This window comes from Sarcophilus harrisii, chromosome 5, assembly GCF_902635505.1.
Source record: "Sarcophilus harrisii chromosome 5, mSarHar1.11, whole genome shotgun sequence".
NCBI classification, from domain to species: domain Eukaryota; kingdom Metazoa; phylum Chordata; class Mammalia; order Dasyuromorphia; family Dasyuridae; genus Sarcophilus; species Sarcophilus harrisii.
In genome coordinates this window covers 145,605,183-145,624,164 of record NC_045430.1, presented here as the reverse complement: position 1 = coordinate 145,624,164, position 18,982 = coordinate 145,605,183, and the positions used below count along the sequence as shown (strand labels likewise).

Sequence of the window (18,982 nt, the reverse complement as noted above, 5' to 3'; positions counted from 1 at the left end):
AGCCAAAGTCCTTAATAATCTGCTCTAAAAGGACTAAATAACTATTTAATAATTGAAAATTGTCTCCACAGAGGTATGTGGTATATTTTTTTATTTCTACAATTCTATTCTTTATACAATAGGAACATTCTGAATAATTCCTAAAAGTAGCTTATTTAATACAGAGTGACTATTGAAAAGAAACAGGTAATGGATTTGATTCTTGGAAGAAGGTTATTCTTTTTCTTTTCTTTCATAAAAAGCATAAAGCAGGGCCAAATGATCAAGAAAAACCCCACATTACAGAATGAGTGATGACTCAGAGAGAGGGCTGGGAAAGGTGTGACTGAATGAAATAGACTTTAATGAAACATAGAATTGGACACTTTATATATAAATGAGCATCATCAGGTTTAGGGAGCTTGGGTACATAAAAACCATGAGACATTGAGTTGAATACACTTGTCTATTGGGTCCTTGAAATTTTCCACTTGTTGAATCCCATGGAACCACTTCTTTTCTTGGCTTTTTGGTCTGTAGTTAGGTTCCTTTTGTACTCTTTTAAAGTACCTGTTAGGTCTCTCTTTACTGGGGCTTTTAATTTCAGCAATTCCATACACAGAACCTTCTCAGTTCATTTGTCTATTTGAACTCACTGTTGCTGCTGCTCATGCAGATCTCTCTTATTTCTGCTAAACTTCTCTCTCAACCATAGAATCCGCTAAGCTATTCTCCAGTGTACCTTTTGAATTGGCTCCCACACACCATGTGTTGTAGCCTTTTAATCTGTCATGTTTTGCACGCCCTGTGCTTTTGAATTCCTTTATTATTTCCAGCTTGACTTTTCCCCCTCCCCCTCTTCTTTTTCATTTTTTACCTTGTCGCCCACGTTCGGTGATATGGGGTTTATGCTATGGGAAAAACAAGGCTTGATCTGTCACAAAGCCAAGATGAAAGGCATTTTCTTGATGTTAAACACACTACAGTTTTACTGAAGCTCTGCAATCTGTAATTATTAAAAGCACTCGAAAGGAGGGAGTAAACAGTACTGTAAGACACGAAACACCACCACACAGTTGCTCTGAAGGCAGCCTTAGGGACTACGTAGGCTTGACAGAACACAGTGCTCACTGGAACACTGGGTAGCAATTTGACACGTACTCTCAGTTATTAATGGGACCCTCCGTTTCACACTTCTGATGTTGTGATATCGGGGGAGTCTTTGAGGACACATATACTTTATTAGCATAATTATTTTGCCCAAAAAACCAAATAACCAAATTGCAGAGGGAGACTAATCTAACCATTCTCTACTTTAAAGGCATTTAGGCAGCCTGCACAGGGAGTAATCCCAATGGGACCTCAGCTGCTGGCCTGAACCACTTATCTGGCAGGGTCCAAAAGCCCTACCGTCAAGCTATTTTATACTTTGAAGTCACAGATGCCTAATTCCACAGCCATTTGGCATCAAACACATGGCTGAAGAGAAAGGAAAAAAAAACTATTCTCTGTGCCTCTATCCTGGGCATTGAATATTTAAAAAGTGCTACAGGCAATGGGGAGATGGCAAGAGGAAGTTGATTATGGGAGGAGCAGAGGGATTCGTAGAATAGGATGTTAAGAGAAAAAAATAATATTAGGATCATGGAGCTAAAGCTAGAAGGGTCTTGGGAAGCATTTGATATAGCCAAAAATCAGACAAAAATTGAAACTGAGGTACAGGGAAGTTAAGTTATTTGTAGCACGACCTACACTTAATAAATACTTACTGATGGCTTGATTGATGACAAGATCACAGAAGTAGTAAGATCTGAAGCAGGATTTGTATTAAGTTTTTCTGACTGCAGAGCTCATTTTATTCTAACATGCTGCCTCCTTATTATTTGGGAAGTCTTTATAATAGTTTTCAAAAATAAGAAAGGTAGTTTAGCAATGAAGCCAAATAGCATCAGTAGCAGGAAAATGAATGTAATGAAAAGGGGTTCCTCACATGAACTCGAGTCATAGAGAAACACCAAATGGTGAGTTCATATGGTGGGTGGAAATTACTTCTAAGATTTAATTTTATTTTTTTTCTTACAAGTTCAGCAATTATTGGTATTCTTCAATCAACCAGCCAACAAGCATTTATTAAATACCTATATTGTGCTAAGGATATACAATGACAAAAATGGAAGTCTTATCCCTAAAGTAGCCTTCTACTAGTTGAGACAATATGTGTGTATATATAATGTATATGTATATACACATGTGTATGTGTATATAAACAGACATATATAACATATATATATACATACAAATAGATATATATGTGTATATATATATATATATATATATATTTAAATCATTACAATTAGGCGGAGGGCACTTGCTTATAGAAGAGGCTCAGGAAAGGCTTAATACAAAAATTATGCTTAAGGTGATTTAAAAAGAAAGCCAATAATAATATCAAAGGATTCTGGAGATTGTTCTCACAGTGTATTAGAACTCTCTTGGCTGAGTTGCATATAAGACTTTATATTATGGCACCCAAAGTAGAGATTATGAATAAATGCAAAGGCAGACCATACTCAGAGACATGTTACACAATAATTGAACGATCATTCAATTTAGTCAATATTCACTAAGTGCCTTTGATGTGCATAATGAGCCCTTTGCAGAATAAGGACTCTGATACTTCTTGGTTCAGACATATTGTCATAGTTCCACAGAAGATAGCATTAGCCATTGACAAAATAGGAATTCTCTTGAAGGGGCCACAAGATGTCTACATTCACTTTATTACAACTTATCTTACCATAGTTATTAAGATGTTATATCACATGGTCTTATAAGCAAATGAAGAATTTCAGGTGATTAAGACCACAAAAAAATCATGTTTCTTAAATGTGAGAACACATTTGTTGAACTTTTCAACTACGAAAAAGTTACATGGCTTTTCTCAAACTGTAGATTTCTGAAGTATTTCAAGTATGATGATATCCTTTTTTTACAGAAGGAAATCTACAAAACCTAAATGCACTGACTATTGGAAGATCTTGCCTATCTTTTTCTTTTAAATGAGGCAGTCCTTTGGTAGAATTCTACTGCATTTTTTTTCTTTGAATTCTCAATTACAGACAAGTGAGCCTTGCTGAAACCATAAGGAGAGGGAAAGAGAGAAGTAGCATGTGCCAGACAAGTCAAATGATCATCATTTGCCTGGTCCAGAGCATCCTGGGAATCTCTGAAATCCTTTCAGAGAGTCTACAAATTCATAATTAGTTTTTATTTTTAATGTGATCAATATCTATAACTATAAACCACATAAACAAAAACTCTTTGGACAGATCCTCAATCATTTTTAATAGGATAAAGATATTGAGAACAAAAGTTTGAGGACCACTGGTTTAGAATCTTGAATTCAAGAGCCAGAGGAATAGCAATGCTATCAGGTTAAAACCCTCAGATACATTCTGGCAACTGTTCCCACAGGTACGATAGCCATAGCTACAACAAACCCAGAAAACAAAGTTTTTGCCACTAAAGTCCCTGGCATTTTCAAAGGGTTCAACATCAGAAAATTATAAGATTGTCATATATGATTGCTTTGCCTTACATGAAGGACCATTAGATTCTTCTCTCGATCTTGTGCTTGAAACCTTTTATATGTGCTGTATCTGCTATTAGAACATGAGCTATTTTAGAGCAATATTTTTCTATTAGTATTCCTAATGCTTAAAATGGTATTTTGCTACATATTAAGTGATTAATGCTTCATTCATTTAATTGTTCATTCATTGATTCATTCACGAATCCCTCAAACTAACAAGGTGATAGGAAAGAATACAGGAGAAAGATAAGGTGTTTTCTCACCATGTATCCTAATATGATCATATAAAGTTCTTAATTAATAAAATAAATGAATAATTATAATATTTTTATTCAAATAAGAAAAGCATCATATGGAAAGATAAACCACCTAAGAGTAATTTTTAAGTTTCTTCTCTTGGATTCTTTTTTATTCTTTTACTTTAGATATTTATTTAAACATTTACAATTGTTCGTCCTTCCCTTCAAATGTCTCTGGGATTCTTTCATTGTCTTTGCTTCACTGGATTTCATCAATAAATTACTTAGTATGCTTATTATTATTGCATAAAATAATTCTGGCTGTGTTTCCTATTTACTTTCAATTCTTAATTAGATTATACTCCTGGGAGTTTTTAACTGTATATTTATTTACTTTATCTCTTCTGTGGAGTGTTGGAGTTTGAAGTACCTGATTCAAATCCCAACCTTGCTCCTCATTACTTACATGACCATGTAAATGTTTTCAGGACTTCAATTCCCTCAAGCAGAAAGTAAAAGCATAGGGCTATGTGACCTATACAGTCTCTTTCAGCTCTAAAAAATGTGATTCTATGATTGTAATTTCCCCTGGCAAGCAAACATTACTGCAGCTATTTTATTGTATTTATTAATTCATAAGTATTTTATTTATTTAAAAAGGTTTATTAAGTTTTCTACTATGTTCCAAGTGTTGGAGGAGAGACAAAAAAAGAAAAAATGCTTCTTATTCAAAAACTCAATGGTTCTTATTCCATATAAAGTATTCTGAGTTCCAAAGAGGAAGAGATTGCTCCCTAAGTCATGGGGGTGAAGAGAATCAGGAAAAACTTCATAGAGTAACATTTGAGTTGGAGCTGGAGAGACTGATAAGATTTCAAAGGGAAGAGAATTCTGAGTATTATTATAGAGCCCACTGAAGGGAACATTTTGGCTAGACCTAGCATATGACTTAGATTACATTGAACTTTGAACATCAGGATGAAAGCAATGGACTTTCAACAATGTGAGATGGAGGCTCTTTTCAACAATGAAGTGATCAAGGCAATTCCCATAGACTTGTGATGGAAAGTGCTTCCCATATCCAGAGTGAGAAGTATGGAGACTGAATATGGATCAAAACATAGTATTTTTGCTCTTTTTTTGTTGTTATTGTTATTTTTTTTCTTTTTGATCTGATTTTTTTTTTTGTGAGCAGCATGATGATTATGTAAGTATGTTTAGAAGAATCACACATGTTTAACCTACATCAGATTGCTGTCTTGGGGAGGGAGGTGGGATGAAAAGAAGGAGAAAAATTTGGAACACAAGCTTTTGAAAAAGTTAATGTTGCATGTATTTGGAAAAATAAAATATTATTAAAATAAAATAAAGAATGGAAATTGGAAAATCACAAAAAGTCTTTGCGCAGTATAGTCATATGATTCTCATGTTCAAAGTTTTCCATTAGAAAGATCTGACAAACCTGTATTGGATAAAAAGGAAAATAGACTAGGAGACATAAGATCAACTGCAAGATCACTGCAGGATTACAGTAAGGAGGAATGAGAGATTGAACAAACGTAGTGACAGTAGGAATGATATTTGAGATTATGATAGATTTAAGAGATATGGAAGTGATAGAATAAGACTTGGAAATTTATTGGAACTATAGGATGAGAAAAAAAAGGATGATTTGAAAGTTACTGCCATGTGTGATCAAGATAGTGGTGCCATTGATGAGCAGAGGGAAGTTAGAGCAAGTTTCAGAGGGAAAAAGATTAGTTCAGTTTTAGATTTTGGTTTGAGGGGCATTCAAGAGATCCAAATGGAGATATTTAGGAGGCAGACTCAAAATATGAATCTGTAACATGAGAGAAAGTTCAGAGCCAGAGAAGAAGATTTGAGATTTATTCATGTAGAGATGATTGTTAAATCCATAGGAATGGATGAATTTCAAAGTTGGTGATGAGGATTTGAAGTGAGAGAATAATATTTAAAACATGTGATAAAAAAGAATATGATAGAGAAGTAAATGAAGGGAAGGATGGGCCAGACAGTGAGAAAAGTCTAGTTAAAGTTATGAAAAATAAACTTATAATGGATAAAAGCAGTACAGATGTAGCAGCATTCAAGCAATAGAAAGAGACATAGAGGACGTAAGTGGGAAGGAACTGAGAAGTTATGGACAAGGGAAATTCACAGGAGTGTGGAGGAAACTGGCTGAATAATAAGATGGAAAAAAGTCAAAGATACCATATCTGTCTAGTAAGAGAAAATTTAATAGGGATAAATGCAGAGTCTACAACTTAAGATATAAAAAAATGCATTGCTTAACTACAGAATGGGCAAGAATGAGTAGCAACAGTTCTTGTGAAAAATACATGAGTATTTTAGTAAGTAGTGACATTATGACAAACATGGTCAAAAACTTTTTACCTTGAACTGCATTAGCAGAACTATATCATTTAAGAGGAAAGAAGTTCTTATCCTGCTGTATTCTGCTCTGGTCAAACTACATCTGAAATACTGTTTTTAGATGTGAGTAGCACATTTTAAAAAGAGTCTGAAAAATCCAGAATATGATGAAAAGATCTGATACCATGCCATCCCAGGAAAACTTGGAAGCACCTGAGATGTTTAGCCTGGAGAAAAACAGATTTGGAAGGGAGATCATCATAGATATCTATTAGTATTTGAAGATATTTGCTTCTCCCGAGGGAAGTATTAAGAAGAATGAATGACTAGAAATCAAAGCAGATTTGGACTTCATCTAAGGAAATCCCCGACTCCCATCAAAGATTTCTAGCAATTAGAATGGGCTATGATTGGAGACAGTGAGATTTCTTACCATATCTATAGGTCCAGTGATGACTGGATATTTAATTATCAAAGATGTTAGAAAGGAGCTGCTGTTCATATATTTATTGGACTAGATGACTTCTGATGTTACTTCCAACTCTGAAATTATTTGATTTTACAATTCTTGAATAATGACAAGTACATCTTGAAATGGCTCACCATTAGAATGGGAAGTGATGCCAGAGGTCATGATAAGGGCACATTTTGCCATTGGATTCTCCTCATTTCCTTGAAAATCACTGCGTAGCAATACTTTCTAATAATCATATTTCAAATTATTTCTTTTTCTTAATAATAATATTTTTCTCAAACTATAGAAACCATGAATCCTTTTAATTTTAATCAAAATAATTATGAATTTTCATTTTTTCATGTATTTTGCCTCAAAGGTTTTACTTATATTTTTTAGTTCTTCTTTTCTATGATTTTCAAAAATCGGAATTTGTTGTTTGGTATAGAGTATTTTTAGGTGATCAAAGTGATTAGAGAGTGCTACCTTTCATCTTCTTATAAGATTATAGGCTCAAAAATTTTGAGTTGGAAGGGACCTTTGAGGCCATTGAGCTCAATCCTTTTATTTCACAGCTCAGACCCTGAGAGGTTAGATGATTTGTTCAGGGTCATAAAGCTAATAAATATCAAAAAAGTAAAAAGTTTGATCAATATGACCTCTGGTCTCCAGGAGGCAAGTACATGAAAGCTCATAATCACAGAGATTGGACATCACATCTGTTCTTCTTTTCAGCTACATGCTGGATTGGCACAATTAGAGTTAAGTTCTCTAACCCTGGCTTTTCATTTCTTATTAGACAATTTAGAAAGGGCCTCACTTTACTGGTCCTATAGATAGATACCATATTGACTCTCTGTATAAAACTACATAATAAATGTTAAACCCTGAGAGGCTCTTAGCTTTCTACCAGAGCATGGATTAGCTCTTTTCTCTCTCCTCCATGGTGTTGTCCACTTCAGGCATGAAGGAGGCACACTGAGATAACATATTAAAAATTATCACTGTTCTTCATGGTGTTCTTTATCTGAACTTTTCTAAACTATAGTAAGTGCCTAAAGCAGGATCTGAATTCCAACTATAAACTTAATACTTTAACTACTATACCACTGATTATCTTGTTATATTAGTTTGAGCTCAGTTTACTTTCATTCATGACACTTATTCTAAGTAAATTTATTAAATCCAAATTCTTTCTCTTATATGAGGTTTTTAAAAGTAGTTCTTCTAATTCCACTTCCCCTATTATACCACCATACTCCATCTAAAGTAGTACAGTAAGATGATATAGTTGATAAGAGTTTCGGGCCTGGAGTCAGGAAGATTCAATTTCCTGAGTTCAAATTCTGCTTCAGACAGCTATTAGCTGTATGATCCCAGGCAAGTCACTTAACCCTATTTGCCTTAGTTTCCTCATCTGTAAAATGAACTGGCAAATTACTCAAGTTTCTTTGCCAAAAAAAAAAAAACCCAGATGGGGTTATGAAGAGTTGGAAACAATTGAAATCGATAACAATCCAATCTAAAGTGCTTTTTGTCCCTTTTAAAAATCAATGAAAGATTGTCATTTTCTGGTCTCTAAACTGTGTCTCTTGAATTTAATGATTAGTTTTACTGTTCTCTCCTTTTTATGTCTACCATTCTGGGTGCCACCGCCTTGTTTCTCCTAGATTCTTTGTTTAGATTTTTAGATTCTTTTATATTTGACCTTCTACAAACAAATGTGTGTGTGAGAGAGAGAAAGAAAGAATGTATTTTGTTTTGTTTTCTCTATTATATCTAGATTTTTGATGCTTAAAAAAATGATTTCTTCCCTCAGTAACAGAAAAGAAGGGATTGTTTTCTAGTTCCTTGCCTATAGGCTCCTCAAACTAGGATAGACCATTAAGTTCCATACCTAACCAAGAAATTTGAATGGTATGAATGTACTCTTATTAAATGGAAAATAAACATTCACTTTATTACTGAGGAAAGATAATGTTCTTCTGAATAATTTTTTTTTCTCTTGAGTATTGGCACATTTAATCAGTTTAAAAGGCCAACAGATTACTTCCCTTTGTTATCACTATGAAGATATGTGCTATTTTCAGTGTTACCTTATAAGATTTGTGCGTGATTATTTTAGGTATATTTATACTCAGGAATAATAAACAAAAAAACCCAGCTAAGTGTTAGAAAGGTATAGGATGTTGAGGATTAAAATCCAGTCTAGGTTATCAGTTTGAATCTTGACCAAATCACTTAATACACTCATTTATTCATTTAACAAATATATATGAACTACTTACTATAAGGTAATATGCAAGTTATGGAAACATACAAAGATAAATACGAGTCCTTTTCCTTTTTAAGAAATTTAAATAGAATATTGGAATAAATGACCTTTGGTGAACCTTTAATATTATAATTTTACACTGGGAATTATGAAGAATTGTGTATCCTACAAATATCTGTTAAATGTATCTTAAAATGATATTACAGTAATTCAATAATTTTCACTAGCGTGGATATTATTTTTAAAAGTCAAGTAAAGGACCTAGTAATGAGTCAGTGGGTGATAAAGTTGACCATCATTGTTTTGGGGTTTCTGTAGTTCCAACAGGAGGCTTGCCTAAGAATTGTAGTCACTATGTGATAAGAGTTGACTTGGGTCTTTCTGCTAAACCATTATGATTCAGTTCATTGCCATAAGGTTTTCAGAGGCAAGAATGCTACAAAAACGTTGACCTGGAGTGGGCATTTTGGGTTACCAGAAGAAGCAGACATAGTCAGTAGGAAGTGAACTCAGGAACTTACAGGTAAGATAAGGATCAGGTGTCTGAGACAAGATCAAAAATAGAATAAAATGGCCCAATCAAGAGCACCAGTGTAGAAGGTCAGTAGATGGGAAAAGGTAAGCATCAGTTCAGGTTCACAGCGGGGATGATAGTACCTGAATGCAGTCAGCTAGTGCTGTGGTCTCTTCTAATTTTAGTATGCAGGTCATTTCATGAATAAGCAGTTCTCATGCTTTTCTCTCTGAGTGCTGACTCTCTAAGTAACCTCCTTTTCTTATTTTCTCTCCTGTGGTTATGGCTACGGTAATGACTCATCCTAAAACTAAGTACATATTCATGGTGACAGCTGAATCCCTCTACATGTATTCCATGTATAAGTTGTCTATCACAGCTACAAGCCAAACACAGTTTACTGTTTACAGCAGAGACAAACAATTAGCACATTTATTAATTCTGATCTTGTTTATAATTCTGTTATAATGTACAGTCACTTGATGGTTTGTGGATGAATCGTTAATTAAATACCTAATTGCTTTATATGTGAATAATATCCTGGATCCCTGTAACATGGTATGGAAGAATTCAATTCAATAAACACTTATTAAACACCTACTATGTTCCAGTCACTAAGAAACATCTGTGGGCTTACAGCCAGAAGATCTGACTGAATTCTTGCTCTAACATTTCCTAGCTTTGTGACTGGGGAAACTACTTATCTAAAATTTAGTTTCCTGAACTATAAAAGAGAAACACTAATAACTCTATTATTGACTTCATAGGTTTACTGTTAGGATAGTGTCTGGTAAACCTTAAAATAGTTTATTCATGTGAGCTGTAATTATTGACTTCATAGGTTTACTGTTAGGATAGTGTTTGGTAAACCTTAAAATAGTTTATTCATGTGAGCTGTAATTTAAATATACTTGGGGATTTGAGCGTGTTGTTATTTGCTTACCCTACTGAAGAAAGAAAAGCTCAATTGAAAGAAATGACAATTCAAGGATAAACAGGACCTTGATTAATAAATATAATATTTAATCCTCCTTATTTTATCCTTTTTGGCCTTTATCTGCCTAATATCTAGCTAGCTCTGGTAGTCATATTTAAAGACATATTTACATTCAACTTATTTCAGGGAAAAAAACAAATATGTTGAAGAAATGGCTGAGTAGCAAAAGTATGTTAATACACCATATGTTCTAGCCATATTGACTTAGTTGCTAGGCCAGTATCCATGATATTCCATCACCCAACTCTGTACCTGTGCAGTCCATCACCTCTGCCTCACTACCTCAGATCCATCTCATAAAATTTTTGCTTCCTCCAAAGATCAGTTGAAATGCCACCTTCTACAGGAAGCCTCTCCTGATCTGCCAGTTACCAGTGTCCTCCCTGGGAAATTACTTCTATCATTTTCTTCTTGTTATTTAGTTGTGAGTGACTCTTTGTGATCACCTTGGGGAGTTTTCTTGGCAAAGATATTAGAATAGTTTGCCATTTTCTTCTCCAGTTCATTTTACAGATGAGGAAATTGAGGTAAACAGAGAAGTGACTTGCTCAGGGTCACATAGTTGTTAAGTGTCTGAAGCCTGAATTTGAACTTAGGCTCCAGCCTAGCACTGTGTACACTGTGCCACCTATCTGTCCATTAGTTATATCTACTTTTATATAAATTCTATTTTTTTGGTATATATCTTATTTTACATAGTAGAATATAGGATTATTTTTTCCCTTTATATCCTTTGTGCTTAACTTTTTGTCCAAGGCCTGGTAGGTATTTAAGAAAGGATTGTTGAATTCAATTCATGAAATAAAAGTTCCTTTAAAAAATACACAAAACCCTCAGAATACTAAAATCATCTGGTAAAAATTAATCCAGAACATATCTGAGATGCCCCCCTCCCATAATTATATTGTTTGGATGTTTTTCCCTGAAAATTAAATGTTAGAGATTTAGAGTAGTCAACCTATATTATCTTCAAATGCTCCATAGTAAATCCTTTTGGACAGATAGTACCAAGGAGAAAAAGTCCTTAAAATCTTAAGTGGTTCATGTTTACCTGCAATAATCTTTAAAATCCTTGACCAACCATGAAAGCAATTCTAAGAATGAACAATGATGTCTATTTATATATTAGCCTCAGCAAACATTGCAGAACATCTAAAATAAAATTCATCAAGAAAATACAGCAGAAGGTCTGCTGGGAATTTGTATCCAAATTCCCTTCTAGCACAGAAATCAGAAGTTTTGTCATTTCCTTTTGAGAGCTGGAAGGGACTTCAGGGACTGTGTAGTTTAATTCTTTCATTTTAGAAATCAGGTATAAGAATATTCAATGACTAGTTCAAAGGAATGCCATATCGGAAGCAGGATTTTAACCCAGGTCCTCAGAACCAGTGGTCTTTCTGTAAGACCACACTGCTTTCATCGGTTTCTTATTACTGTTTGTATAATGGGTAAAGATGTCATTATTTTTCTGACTGGGGTATAAGAATCTTTAGTATAGAACTTCGGATAACAGTAGCAAACAAAAGAAATGAGAGCTCTCAGTTCATGTGTGAAAAATTGGAAAAATTATTTTGTCTAGAGCAAATTAGAACACTGATTTTTGGTGGCAATTTTGTCATGGTGCCATATAGAGGGCACACTACTCTCTCTAGTTACAGAGAACCAGGAGAAGCTTTAGGCTTCTTTCATCAAATAGAAGGAAGTACAGAATTATGATATGTAAGAAAGATCTTACACAGTTCTTAGTGATCATCATTTCTTCTATCTTCCCCACTTTGCTTAGATAGATAGATAGATAGATGTAGACTAGACTTGCTACTTTACTGACATGGGACCTTCCAGGTAATGAAACATTATATTTATGTTGATTAGTTCCTATCCTTCAATCTATAGAGCTGCAAAGAGAATTAAGAGTGCAAATAATTTGCTGAAGGTCATACAAACACAAAATATGTATGTATGTGTCAAAGGCTAAATTTGAATTCAGATATTCTTGGCTTCAAGGCTAACTCTGTCATACTGTCTCATGTATGAGTGAATATATCAATATGTATGTATTTCTATATGTCTCTAAATATTTCCTGTATGTGATTCACATTTATTTTCATCTATATTTTCTATATGTGTATATATTTGCACATATTTTATATGTTTGGTGTGTATTTTCAAAATGACTTTTATATTTATTTTCATATATTTTCTATATGTATACATATTCACATGTACATATACTTCTACATATATATCTTTATATTTATATGTGTATATACACACTATATATCTATTTAGATATGTATGTATATGCATATTTTATATATATATATAAAATATGCATTTTGAGTAAAAGAGGAAAAGCAAAGATGAGATAAAATCACTTCTCAGTCATTATGGGACAATGATAATGGATAACAGTGAAAGAGTATGAAGAATTATTCCAGTCTTATTTGGTTTCTCTTTTGTCTTCCTTGAATGATGGACTTTGGACTAGAAATGTCAAAATCAAAATGTTAGTAATATTAAGAGAGTTGAAACCCAAGCTTCCTTGAGGAACTCAAGTCACTAGATCCAGAGGAACTACATCCAGACCTGAAATAATTAGTGAGATGTCACCAAGGAGTTATGGCTACTGGTTTTAAATAGATCACAGGAAAATTACAGTAAGTTTGTAAAATTTTAAAAAGAGGGATGACTGATTATGTAGATTTACAGTCAGTGAGCGTGATTGTTTCAAGTTCTAGTCCATATTATTTTGTTGTGAAGAATGTTTTGTGAATCCCTAAAAAAGGAAATTGTGGTTACAGCTTTCCTTACTAGGTATTCATTCAAAGAACCAGGAAGACTTCATCCAGAAAAGATTGTTTCAGATTAATCTCAGCCAAGTTGGATGATGATATTTTGTGACATACCTTATTTTCAAGTATTTAAATGTGTCCCCTATAAACAGAAAACTTGAAAAGCTATATAAAGGATGTACATACAGACTGTCCAAGACCTAAGGGATTTTGAGTGATCTAATTAAACTCCTCCTCTCTTTATAGATGGGGCAACTGAAACCCAAAGTGATGTAAAGTTGCTTACCAATACTAAAGAAATTCCATCACCATTTTTATTTTAATCAATGGAGAAGACATTGGGATATAGTAAAAAGAACACTTCTTCTGAAGGCAGGAGATTTACATTTGAAACCCAGTTCTGATATGTGGACTTTGTATCCTTGGACCATGTGCTTTTTCTTCTGTCTCCTCCCAAGCAAAATGGAAATTATCCTAATTTTTAATTATCAGAACTAATATGTACATTATCTTGCAAGGTCATTTTAAGGAAAGCACATCATAACAACCAAAGTGCTATAGAAGTTGAGATATTATTTCCAAAGAAGTGAAGAACCTTTTGATTAATGTCAGTCAAAATAAAAAAGTCAAAAGATACAATTTAATTGACAATTCAATTATCCAATCACAAAAAACAATTATGTCCTTCCTCACTTCAAAAATATTTGTTTTGTTTTTATTTTGTCTTTTTAGTTTAGTTTCCTCTTTTAACAAATGAATAAACTCTACTGATGAAGGTATCTGCAAAGAAAAGAAAGGGTCTTGCTATTGTCTTCTTTTTTTCCTGAGGTAATTGGGATCAAGTGACTTGCTCAGGGTCACACAACTAAGAAGTGTTAAGTGTCTGAGACCAGATTTGAACTCAAGTCCTCCTGACTTCAGGGTTGGTGCTCTATCCATTGCACTACTTAGCTGTCCCCAAATGTTATCTTTTTTTGGGGTGGAGGGAGAGATCTTGCTATTGGCAACATAATTTTAATTCCATCATAGAATTTGTCAAAACCTAGAAGTAGAATTTAAGAATACCTCAAAGGACCAAGATGTGGATTAATGCAGTGCATTTTTTTTGAATCCACAAAGCAAACAAAATAGAGATAATATGAAAATGTTGATTTCAAAATAAATTATAATAAAGTTCTAAAGTTCATTGATATGCCTGGCTTAATTAATGTTAAAATTAAGCATAACTCAATGGTGATCAAAAGAGTTCAAATGTGATACTAAAGTCTGCTGAGTACTGGAACTTTTTTGTTCTTAAGGCAACTCAACTCTAATATTATAAAGTATTAAAATACACTCAGCAATTTTTATAAAAGAGTTCTTACTTACTCTCATTCTTCCATTCCTTATTGCTGGCCCATCTTCTGCTAACCTCAACACATACAGATCCATTTTGTATTCTCTTCCTCCACGGATACTGAATCCAAACCCTTTGGCTCCCTTTTCCATGTCCACAGTAAAATAATCAAAATCCTGTTGAGGTATAAAATGGAATACGTGATCTTTGGCTCTCAGAGAAGATTTCTCTGTGACAGTGACTTTCTTTTGTTCTTTTAATTTGCACTAGGACATAAATACATTCAAAGAGATGCCATCTAATCTGTCATTGGAAAAATGCAAATCAAAATTTCAAACACTCTGGCTTGATTCAAATATATTTATTTGGGTATTTTATAGTGTAGCTAACTTAATTCTGGTGTGAGTTGGTTTACTTGTAAACATGTTATTATAACATATAATTATGATCCTCTGACTTGGTTTACCTGATTCAATAGATGTTGAACATCACTGTTAATGGGTCAGGATATAAGCATATTTAGAAATAACAGGGTTAGCCTATTAATAAAGTGAGAATTAATGGCACTTTGCTTTTGCTTTCCATGGATCATGGCATGTCAAACAAGTATACAAATCATAATTGATCTTCCTTGAAACAAGTTCTTTTTTTTTAGCTGCCTTTTATTGATTTTTCTTTACAAATTCAAATTTTGGGATAGAAGTAATCTACAAAGATGATAAAAACGTAATCTGATCTAAATACAGACATTCTTTCTTTCTTTAGCTTCTGAGGAAGAAGCGATTTAAAGTCCTTTCTCCTATTTCATTCCATCTTAACATCTACAAAGTATAAACATTTATAAAAATTGAATTGTTTTTTCTAGATCAAGAATGGTTATATTTTGAATTCATACATAACTGCTTTGCATAACATTTTCAGCATCTGCCTTAAAGACTCAGTTAAATTCATTTTAAATTGGTTAAGGTATTATGCTTTCTAAGAATTAGCTGGCACATTACCAATAGGGATTAGTTTAATCCATTTCTTCCCTGTTCCAACTTCTACACTGTCATATGTTAAAAAATAATAAAACACAGAATACAACCAGGGTACTGTACTAGCCAGTACAAAGCTAGTCAGTATTTTTAAAAATTATTTTGATACTTTAAAGACTCTACAGAAAAAATTTGAGTTTAAAACAATTACAACAAAATAATCCTCTAAGCTATAGCAATGGATAATGCTATTGTTTCTAATTCTGAAGTCATAATTTTCCTTTCTTTACACATTGAGATTTAGAAAACCTAAGGAAATTAATTTTTAAAATTTAAATTTCTTAAATATAAAATAAAATAAACATTTCTGAATGAAAGCAAGCTAACTTGCTTATTTATGCTTCCTTCCAGTTTTCTTTCTATTATTTCTTGGCATTTATTAAATGGTTCCATCACATTGGGGGGGGGGCAACATATTGCTTATCTGTCTCCATAACTTCTACCTCCACTGGTACAAAAAAACTCATAGAAAACCCAAATATCTTATGATAAGTATGCATAGTGAAGCAAAACAATTTCACACACTGGTTATATCTAAGAAAGTATGTTTCATTATGTACCTTGAGTCCATTACCTTGGGCTTGTGAAAATAATAAAACTTTAGACCTGGTAGGTTGCTTGTAGTTCATTTGGTCCAATCCCCTTATTTTATAGAAGGGAAAATTGAAACCCAGAGTGAAAGTGGTAATTATACATTTTTCTTTATTCATTCAAATCCAATTCGATAAGTATTTATCAAATGGCTACTATGTGCAATTTACCTGGGGTTGCCTATAATCTGATAGAGGATATTGTCTTGTATCTGGAGAATGTTGCCTGTAGTCTAACAGAGGTGGTTGCCTATAATCCAAGGGTGGTGGCTGCTGATAATCCACTCCTGGAGGGTGCCTGTAGTCCAGTGGGGGCTGTCTGTAGTCTGTGGCTGGCTGCCTGTAGTCTGTAAATGGGGGTTGTCGGATGTCAGGTTTCACATCTTGCCTTGCTTTTACTTCTGACCTATAACTAAACATATCAGAAAAATGATTAATTGCATATGTTAGGTCTTGAAGTGGAGAAAATGTCATCAGTCTTCAAACACAATCAGAAAAGAATGTTAAATCTTCTCTAGCTCTTTTAGGATTATAGAATAAATAAAATAGTGCTCCAGGCTGCTTACTAAAATTCTTTAGCTACAAAGTGGATACTAACTTTCACTGGAAGAAAGTTTTTTTCATTTGGAAATTCCCTATTCCAAAGAAATTAAAATAAATGAAACATTTTCTATTTAGCAAACCCTATATACATTTTCGCCTAAGAATTTAAGTATTCAAAATCAAAATGACAGCTCTCCCTGAACAAAGCTAATAGCTTACTCTCAGTTCATGATGACATAATGACTAAAATTTTTAGTTAATATGTATAAAAAGGTCAGGGATGTCACTATGCCCTATTGTTTAGGTTGAAAAAGGTAAAAAAAATCTTCATAAATCATTGGCTATATCATGTGACTTTTTCTTAGACATCTACATGTATCTTAAAAGTAGCTATTAAAATATAATTGTAACCTAATAAGCTAGGTTTTGTTATGCCTGATTGTAGCTTATCCTTTGCTTTCAAAGAGGACCAGTGGGTTCAAGCCCTTCATCTGATGCATACTGAGTGTGATCATGGGTCTGTCACTTACCCACTAAAGTGTGAAACATAAGGCTATGAAGCCAAACCATATTAAAATGCAATTGGGAAATATTTTTAAAACTGAATAAAAATAGAAGAAAATGTTGACAATATGACATTTTTAAATATGTGACCTGCAGGGAACCTTGCTTATTCTTATGTATATCTATTTGCATTTGACATCACTGTTCCAGACAACTCTCTGAAACCAATTTGCAGAGGAGATGCCAGATTCAGTTGGTAGAGGGGATTTCCACATCCAGGAGGAGTATCCTATACCAGTGAAATCATAGATCTCCTTACTTTTCTTTCTTCCATATTTTCATATAATAAAAAACACCAAACATTTCTTTTTTTTCTTACTGTGAGACTTGGTGCTGGATACTGACATAGAAAGGTTGAGGGAAGAAAATAATGGTTTCTGCTTTCAAAGAGTGTATGTTCTCCAATATTATTTCCATGTTAACAACTATTCCATGTGTTGTGTTTTTGAATAATTAATCAAAAGAACTAAGCAGGGTATAACTTTACTCAAAGTACATATTAATTAAGATATTGTTAGAAGTATGTGATGAAGGAAAGATTAAAGGTATTAATGGATTTCCCCCTTTTTAGCATTTAGGAACCTCTCATTCTGTTGATGTTTCTATATTCAAGTCACCATCTCAATGCATGCAAAAGCAAAGAAAAACAATCCCAAACAAGCATACCAAGGACTCAAAAGTTCCCTGTTGCTTTGATTTGTGAAGATAAGGTGTCATAGATGGGGACTTATAATATTTCCCAAAGGGGAAATATCTGGTATCAACCATTATGGGGCCACTGAAAAGAGGAGCATTTTTTCATATTGTGACTATGAATATATAGTGTGCTCAGCTCTTTAGCTCACTGCTTATTGCCATGGCAACGGTCTATAATAAGTCATCCAGAGATTTAAGTACAGAGAGCTGTCATTGGATGCCGAGTAAGGAGAAGAAAGATAAAATTTTATGTAATGAGAATTTAATAATCTCACAAAAGCTAAATCTCCAATATTGATATTGAAACAAGGAAGAAAGAAAATATTAAGTTCTAAGAAAAATTGAGATTTGTTATAAAAAGGAAAACATGTAAGGACTTTTTCCTTTTAGACTAGATGGTCCCTCACAGTTTTATTAACTTACTGAGACTGATCTATGTTAATTTACTAAAAACAACCACTATTTGGTGGGAATATACTGAAAGGACCCTCAGCTGATGTGGATGGCTCTGAGTCTGTAGGAAAGGTATTTGTAATGCACAATTATTTAAAATTAGCTTTTCTCGACAGATTTCCATTTTAGTATTTAACCCTAACGGAGTCAAGAACTGCCTTTTGTGAACTGCATAATTTAAACTCTTCTTTGAGTCCCAGCAAGCTGTCTGGGCACCTACAGGGAGCCTGTACAAAGGGAAGAGAATTATTTAAATACTCTTTGAGTAAGATGCTTAGTTATGCAAATGCCTATATTCACACTTGGAATTAAACTGACAGTCCTGTCAAATTTCTCTCTAGAAAGTCTTCTGGACTCTTGAGATGTTGTTATATGAGTCTAAGTTACAGTGTAACATTATAATTCCATTGTTCATATTTTATTTTTGTAAAATTCCTATTAGCCTTTTGGCTTACTAAATGAGTCCAGTTGAATTGCAAAAAGGGTTGATATTTTAAAAATTCCATTTAGATCAATAAATATTTTTT

General features: G+C 33.4%; 1 protein-coding gene across 13 annotated transcripts in view; it reads right to left on the bottom strand.

The window, feature by feature from the left end:
- Window positions 1-18,982, bottom strand: part of MAGI2 (membrane associated guanylate kinase, WW and PDZ domain containing 2) — a 1,604,868-nt gene that overhangs the window by 109,483 nt on the left and 1,476,403 nt on the right. For all 13 annotated transcript variants that reach the window (XM_031940846.1, XM_031940849.1, XM_031940848.1 and 10 more), the window contains 2 exons: window positions 16,371-16,611; window positions 14,605-14,748 (listed from right to left, as the gene is read on the bottom strand). In XM_031940846.1, coding sequence (XP_031796706.1) covers window positions 14,605-14,748; window positions 16,371-16,611 — 385 coding nt within the window. The remainder of the gene's footprint in view (window positions 1-14,604; window positions 14,749-16,370; window positions 16,612-18,982) is intronic.